The 8,749-nt window shown below is 40.8% G+C and overlaps 1 protein-coding gene across 1 annotated transcript; it reads left to right on the plus strand.

The window, feature by feature from the left end:
* Window positions 1–216: 216 nt before the first annotated feature.
* LOC126607845 (probable RNA helicase SDE3) lies at window positions 217–3,326 on the plus strand. The gene is made up of 4 exons (XM_050275555.1): window positions 217–373; window positions 606–1,674; window positions 1,895–2,086; window positions 2,185–3,326. Exons 2-4 carry the CDS (start codon window positions 616–618, stop codon window positions 3,088–3,090), a joined length of 2,157 nt encoding a protein of 718 aa, XP_050131512.1. The 5' UTR covers window positions 217–373; window positions 606–615; the 3' UTR covers window positions 3,091–3,326.
* The last annotated feature ends 5,423 nt before the right edge of the window (window positions 3,327–8,749 follow it).

Consider the following 8,749-nt stretch of genomic DNA (forward strand, 5'->3'; position numbering starts at 1 on the left):
GGTACGGACATTTCAGTATACTAGTTTAGTATCATATATTTAGGTACGAAATTTTTCGGTACACTTATGTTTTTGCATATTTTTTTATGTGCCACTAATTCACTACAATATATTTCGGTACAGACATTTTGGTATATTAATTTAGTAAAATATATTATGATACAAACGTAAGATACACTAATAAGAGGAAGTAAAATAAATATATTTAACCGTACACTTGCTTTAATTGCTTTTTAGGAGATATATTGAATGGTATAATTACTACCCGAATACTACTTGCTTTAGTTCCTAGTCGTCGGGTCGTCAACAAGGCTTTTTAGTTCCTGAGTTGCAGTAGTTGTTGGATCATCGATCTTTGTAGCTAGAATCACTGGTAAGCTACTTATCCTTAGACTTCAATTCATTTCATTGTGTTTATAAACATTTTGCTTCTGTGATTTTATTCTCTCTAATTCTCTGCTTCAATTTCCAGTTTCTCAATAATCTGGTACTTTGAAGCCATAAGTTAATACTTTTGGTAGATCGAGTTTTTGTCTTTTTGTTCTTAGCCATAAGTGGTCTTGATCTTATGATTTTGATGAATTTCTATGTTTTGATCGCATTAGGACGGATCGCATGTCGATTTTTTGTGATCTGCTACGATGTCTTCTTTGCTGTGATGATGAGCATGATAATGCTTATCATTCTCTCAGTCAATTTCCTGCGAAAACCGTTTCCAACAAGCGTGATTACTATCATGAAACTTCCCACAGAAACACTTTGCAACCCTTTAAACCGCCATCAACCCAATATAATCATGTCCTATCTCCCTTTAGTTCATCTTCATCGTCTCCCAACCCCAAGCCTGCGTCGTCTTTGTCCAAACTCAATACATCTTCATTATCCCCTGTTTCACGACAATCTTGTTCCTTTGAATCGAATTCAACATCCCTTGCAACCTCAACATCTTCAACTAAGCTGCCCCAATCCACTTTTGTTCATTCATATAATTCATCTGAATCACCCCTCAACCCCACAACATCTTCATTCAAACTGACGCAATCTTTCTCTAGTTCTTCAGCTAACCCTCCTATACCTTCGGCATCGTCATCTACGTCTTATACTAAAACATCTAATATCGTCTCGTCCTCTAAGCCACCTCAGGCTTCATCTAGACTAAATTCATCATCCCCAAAGCCTCCAACTTCTTCTCCGAAACCACCTTCATCTTCCTCTACACCAACAGCTTCTTCCAAACCATCTTTGTCTTCCTCATTTACTTCATCGTCCCCTCACCCTCCAACGTCTTCGTTTAAACCTCAGAAATCTTCTTCTCTGAATGCATCATCTCAGTTTTCTCCTAAATTATCTACATCCGCCTCTAACCCATCTCCGGCATCTGCTTCGAAACAATGTCCATCTTCCTCTACTGGACCTCCCGTATCTTCCACTAAGCTCCATCCAATGTTTAAGCCAGCTCTATCTCACGCCTCTTCAGATGTATTAGATCAGATGGGGAAGAAAAGTTATGTATGGGTTGAGAAGGATTCATTACCTATCTTCGCAATTCCTGACAATATAAAAGATTTGATCAAAAATGACATTGCGCCGAAGGTTCTAAACCAGCCTCTGTCTCCCGCGACTTATAAGGATTATTTCGCTGCTCTCTTATATGCTGAAGAGTTCTTCTATGAGGTACGCTTGAATATTTGCCCTTTCGTAATGCCTTTTTCCTCTTACTTGTTACTTACAAAAACTATGACCAATATCTAACCTTTTACTTGAGAAAATTTTGAAAGATACGAGGGATTCTATCTGCTTTTGAAGTCTCGTTAAGTTGTGTTCGTCGTACTCTTTTGCTGCCATTGGTTGGTGGTATGAATTACAGATTGAATCATGCTTTCGTTTGAAACAGAAATGGACTCATTTCGATTTGGAGAATGTTACTGTAGAGTTGCAGAGAGCAGCAGTTTATAAAAAACCAGACAGGGAAGAGAAAACCTTTGTAGCATTTGATATGGCTTCTTTTCCAGAGAATCCCCCATTCCTTTTGTCGAGGGACTTGGTCCATGTACGACCATCGGGGACAAATGCCGAGCCATTTCAGGTAAACTACGAGCATCGATCCATAAACATTCATTGGATTCTAAATGTGTGTCTCATTTCCTTTAATTATCCATTGACATGATCTTACCTGTTATACAGGGCTTTATATATCGCGTCGTCAAGAGCAGTGTTGTTTTAGTAGAATTTGAAGATGACTTTTATGTTCATCATTATTCGACCCGAAAATATGACGTCAGCTTCTCATTCAATAGAGTCTGTTTGAAAAGAGCTCATCAAGCTGTACAAAATGCATCTGATGCTTTGTTTAGGAACTTCCTCTTTCCTGAGTCTGTTTTGCGTACGAACATTCCCACTGCACCAGCGCTGCTGTGCACTGGTCATAAACTTGATCTCAATCAATTATCTGCAGTTCGTCATATTTTAAGCATTCGTGGCTCACCACCTTACCTATTGGCTGGCCAGCTCTGTGTTGAAAAGAGCATCTGTATTGAAAAGAGCAGTTTTAGGCTAACGAGAACTGGAGTGGTGATTAGTGAAGCAGTGCACCAGTTATGCCAAACTTCACACGGAAATAGGATCCTTATATGTGCTCCTAGTAACCGCTGTTGTGATCAGCTTATGAGAAGCTTGTTGAAATGGATTCCTGAGTCGGATATGTTTCGAGCAAATGCTGCATTCCGCGAGAAAGAGGAGGTACCTGAAGACATCCTCCCGTCATGCCTTTACAAAGAGACTTACTTCTCTTGTCCTCCGACGGAGGAACTTTGTAAATTCAGAGTGATCTCCTCCACTTTCATGAGTAGCTTTCGGCTGCATGATAAAGGTCTAACTGCTGGACATTTTAGTCATATTTTTCTGGTGGATGCTTCATCTGCTATTGAGCCAGAAACATTGGTGGCCTTGACTAGTTTCGGTGACAAAAATACTACTGTTATAGTTACCGGTGAAGCAGGAGACCGTTCACGTTGGGTTCGAGCTGACATCGCTAGGAAAAAGGGACTGAAGATTTCATTCTTTGAAAGACTTTCCAAGTTAGGGCGATAATGTGTTGAAGCCTCAGTTCAATGCTCATCACACAATTGGAGCATTATCGAGAGTAAGACTCACTGAACACCTACAGGCTACTTTCTGAGTTTTTTCGTCCGTCGCCATCGAATATGTACGCGTATTTTATATTATTCAAATGTGTGTGTGTGTGTGTGTGTATCATCGTACTTACGCTCATCTAGATGTTCTGCGTATGATTTCTTGTGCATTAAGCTTACAACAATTTTCTTAGATGTCTTTGGTTTCTGAATGTAGTATAGGTTTTGGGGGGGGGGGGATAAGAAAGTGCAGTAGTAGAAGCTTCATCTTTCAGAAAAGAAAAGGTGCACTTTAAAATTTAACGAGGAAAGAAAGGGCTTATGGAACAATAATAATCGTCAGCGCCCCCACAGATGGGGCAGCCTCATGCACAAACTTTGTACGGTTCCAACCGCAAGGAAAATGTGGTGACTTTGCAGACCGACTTTTGGAAGATTCTCGTTTCAACTAAATACTTGTGCAGATGGAAATTTTATCTGCACAAGTTCAGTTGGGGAATTTAACATCTGAACAAGAGTACTCGATTGAGAACGAGCACTGGACTAATTAGTGTATTAACATTCAGAAAGATCATTCCCAGCTTCATCTGATATGCTTTTACTTTTCGTTTTCACGGCAACTTGCACGTCAAATTCACAAAACTTAATCCCAAAACTGAATGAATTAACAGTTTGCCGTGCACACACCAAGCATAAGAACACTGATTCAGTTCCGAGTTTAGTGTGCGATTCCCCAGTTAATGGTTGGAATGTGCTTTCAAATGCAGCAGAAATGTAAGTCGCTGTGAAGGCAGACAAGTCTAATGAGTAGCAAAGCAGTCGACGACAATGTAGGAACACATATTTTTTTTTTTTAAATTATTAGCTTTACTCTATTACACGAGAAATTTTTAGTTGTGACGGGTACATAGGTGGTACACTACGTGTTTTTATATAAGTGGTGAGAAATTTTATTTTTTAAGTCATTAACTTTTTAACACACTGTTGACCCTAAAAACTACCAAGCCTACGTGGCGCTTAGGCCGAATAATTAGTAAGCTAACTACGTCCTTCAGTTGTATGTGGGGCATGCCAACTCGTCAGCCGAGCTCGGCCGAGGAGTAAAATTTGTTGATGCTGCGTTGGGTTCGCAGCTGACTTCTCGATCTTGCGACTGTGGCCGAGGAAGGAACACACCTCGGCCTTCAGGTTCTAGAGCTTGAAGACAAAGCTACTAGTTCTGCGAAGTTCACAAATCGTCGGTGCCGGATTCGGTCACCGTGATTATATTCGTAAGAGTATAAGCATGCCGAATCTACACCAGAGTATAGGGACACAAGTATTCAAAAAAAAAATATATGTCTTGATTGTGAAAGTGGTTAGGCCGTTAGAATGCCGAACTCTAAAACCTACTTGTGAATAACCAATCATAAACGACTTGGCGTTCAATGTGCCGAGTATAGTAACTTGTAACACCTCACTTCGCCAAGAAAGCTAACAAGATGACCCCTGCCGATAAGGATTCAAAAATCCTTCTTGACCGAGACTTGGATAGATAACCAGTCGGCCCTGTCGCAGTGCTGTTTATCCAAACTGAAGATGCTTAACAGTCGGCTGAATCTACGGCAACAGTGTTGTTTATCCAAATTGAAGATGTTCGCCGGTTGCCTTCACAGTGCTATTTATCCATACTGAAGGTGCGTTGGTGAAAAGAGGAAAACAAAAATCTCAAGGTTGTTGAGAGGTTTCGCGTAGAGCGAGAAAATGCGCAGGGCAATTTGTGTGTTGAATTGGAGGGGGTTGTTTTGATGTCTTCTCTCCCTATTTATAGCGGCCAATCTATATTGAATCTCAATCACTCTCGGATTAGAACTCATTTCCCTGATCCAACTTTACCTCAGCCAATCCTACTCCTACTAGGACTTTGAACATAACTTGTTATCAGGCCGTATTCTACCCTTGATTTTGAAAATCAAACGTTTAGCTTTCTGTCCCAAATACTTATAAATACCTGGATCCCTTCCATTCGTACCTTACGTTCTCCAAAACCCTTGAAATTTTATTGCCGCTCTGTTCTCAAAACCTTCAAAAACCAGAAAAACTGAAACTTCCATCTAAGAAATTTCTAGCCTTCATCAATGGCCTTTTTCGTCTCAGAACTCTCTCCTGAGTGCAACAAGTGCAAGGATTTCATCAATCAGCATGCCATCAAGATTTTGCGCTTCGAGGGTGAGTTAAATACCATTCACCAAATTATGGGCCCACTCTTCAAAGATACGGTGTCGTCGTCCATCACCAACTCGTTCAAAAAACACTGCTTGGCATGTTTGCTACAGGGATTCGATTGGTCGAAGTGGTGCCAGACAAAACCCCAAGGCTCCTGGCCTTCGACCAATGCGAACTGGGTAGCCTGGGTCATAATTATGGAAAACTTCTTCGGTAAAGAGTGGAAAGCTCTTGGTATTTATGACGCTATCAAGCTCTCAACCATAGAGATTATAATGGATAAAGAGCTCCTCATGGCAGCTTTAAGCCTCTGGTGTTCGGCCACCAACACCATGGTTCTTCCATTCGGCCCTATGACTCATACTATCCTCGACATCTCAGCTATCATCGGGACTCATCCTTCTGGCATCCTAGTCGACGCCACCCTTATTGGATGCCCATCCAATCTTGACCTCAAGGCGTTGTTCGACGACCGGGCCGTCGAGACGTTGAGCCATGAAGGTTAAGAACCTTCAAAATACGACGTTCAAAAATTACACAAGAATTTCCTGAACTACATGTTGGAAGTATGCCCACAAAGCCACTCATTTTATGTAATAGCTTTTGGAATACTTAATGTATTAAACTATTATATGTTTAATGAAAGGCAAAGCTTATTGTTAATCACTATTTATTGTATCATGTGTTTAAGCAATAAGGGAATCCAAGGAATGTATTTGATCTAAGAGAGAAGTGATTTAAGTAAGTTAAATTAACGAGACCTTTCTCTTATGTTCATTCCTAAAACGTTCCTAGCCATAGGATTGCCAATTGGGCATTGACAATCCGCTAAGGTTAGTATGTGTTATGTCAACTCAAGAGTGAGTATGACTAGTCTCAAGTCATTTAGTGTTGGACACTAAGACAAACACATAGGTGCTTGAAAGAGTAATCAAGTACACTGAACAACGATCAAAAGAGAGTTCGAATATACATGTCATGTAAGAACTCGTAAGTTGCAATATGCAAAGTAGTCCTTTGACCTGAGGCATCATAGATGTCTAATGGTTAGGTCTTTGATCTTTGATCATGTCAAAGGCATTCCATCGAGAGTGTCCACGGCATTGTTAGGGTCAAGCTATCTAGTCATGTAGGCATATGAATGCACAACAAGGGATTTCTAACCTTCCATGGTGGAAGGAGAATACTCTAAGATATGATTCGGGAGTTTTTGGCCAAAGCATACGAATATGACTTAGGAAGTATGTTCCAAATCATATTCAATTGAATCATATAGAGAAGTATTACATTGGATAGTAGACATGAAACAAACTATCACTCAAACAATGTGATTAAGAGTATTGTATTAGAGAAGGACCGTATTGCATTGTGATTGTAACTGGATAGGTTCTCCAACCAATTCTACTTAGCTTGGGTAGCCATGACATACTGCTAGGTGTCACTCATGGTTTGTGGAATCCCTGAAGATTAGCAAACACTAATCTTCAACAAAGGGAGAATTGAAATGTTGTTTCAATTCACAATCGATCGTTAAAAGTAACAATCGCCCACTGCCTTGCTAATTGGAACCTAATGGATCGTACATCGAGTAAGGATGAAAGTGAAGAAATATAAATGAGATGGATAAGCAATTAAATGGTTTAATTGAGAATGATCAAGATTAATTAATTAGTTAATTAATTTTACGAAAGGTTCGTATTGGGCTTTTAAGTTAGTTTTGGGCTTCGGGGTCCAAAAGGGTTTGGTCCACTAGGCCCATTATGTTTAAGTTGTATGACAACTAAAACAAATATGGGCAAATAGCCCAATCACTTAAGATGGCCGGCCATAGCAGTGGGAAGTTTTGCTTAATTGCAAGTTTGCCACTCACCTAAGAAAAGAGATATAAAAGCATCTTTATAGCTTTTACCTCATTAGGGTTTCCTTGAGGCAAAGAGGTGAAACATTTTCTCTCTTTTTCTCTACAAGGAGGTCGGCCACATAGGGAAGAAATAGCTAGCAATCTTTTCTTCTCTAAGTCATCCATTTCATCTTCACACCTCATCCTTGGTGTGGAGACTTAGAGACACCAAACCTTTGGTGTTTTTTGGAGATCCTTTCCTCACATCCTTAAGGAGCAAAGGAGCATCAAAACGAAGGAAATCACAAGGAAAATCCAAGGAGCTAGGAGGTGACTTGAAGGCCCTCCACTTGGGTGAATCCCTTGTGTAAACAAGGATGAGCTTCAAGGGTAATGAATCTTTAAAACCTTCCTTCTCTTTAATGTTGTTAAAGAGTCTCTTGGTTCACCATTCACTAGGCTTTGAAAGTCATGGGTTTTAGAATTGTTTTGAATGCATGCCTACTTTAATGTGTTAATAGTTTGCATATGTGTTCAAATATTCTCACATGTTCTTAGTTAGGACAAAATTTTACTACAACACCCTTATCATCCATTTTGCTGGTTAAGAAAAGGCTAGTCTACGGAAGGGGGAACACGAGGCCTTCCTATTTTACTGGTACAACAAGTTCATCTATTGTACCAAGTCGAATAAATGCTTGGTCAAGAATATGCCGGTGGCGGAAGCCCTGGCTAGTGGTCACTCTCTGGCGCTCAGTTATACAATCTTTTCCAACCTTCTACGCTGTCTGGCAGAAACGACCATCAACAAGATCGACTCGCACCAGAATGGACCTTTCTAGGTGTTCCAACTCTCATTGCAGGTTTATTTCTCCACACTTCGGCCAGAAGTCTCTAGCCTCCAGTCTACTGTAGCATTCAGCCTTCAATTGGCCTCTCGACCAATGTCTCCTCACCGAGCTGAAGAAGTCTTTAAACATCTCTTCGCCTGGATGTCATTTCTGATGACAAATCTTTGATATGTCGTCGTTAAGAATACCACCGCTCCATCAGACTTCCCACATCGACTTGGAATGAAAGCGAAGATGCTGCTCTTCATCAAAACTGGGGGTCGTTCATCTTAACTCGCGACCTTCCCCTCGGTTGCGATGCTCGTCGAGCATGTTGGGAAGTCTACCACCCCCATTTTACTGCCCGACAGCTCGGCTACCTCCAAGGTTGCCCAGTGCCTCTACTTTCTTCTCGCTCCCTTCTAAACCGGGGGCGCATATTTGGTTCCTCAGAAAGGGAGTGTAGAGATACAGAGAAAGAATTTCAGGAACGGTGCAAAACATTTTGCCTTCGACCAGCTATTCCTGAATCTATCGGCACCGATACCTTCGGCGACTAGTGGGAAGCATATACTCACAACTTCTTTGGCTCTGCGGTCAAAGAAGTAGTCAACAAAATTTTTGGTGACATGCCCAAGAAAACCTCCGCCCCTCAACCTAAAGAGGCACTCCAAGGTATACCCTTGTTTCTACCTTTATTTTTCCTAACATTTGAACGGTTTTTTCTTAACAAGATTTCGCTG

The sequence above is a fragment of the Malus sylvestris genome, chromosome 16 (assembly GCF_916048215.2).
Source record: "Malus sylvestris chromosome 16, drMalSylv7.2, whole genome shotgun sequence".
Taxonomy (NCBI): Eukaryota; Viridiplantae; Streptophyta; class Magnoliopsida; order Rosales; family Rosaceae; genus Malus; species Malus sylvestris.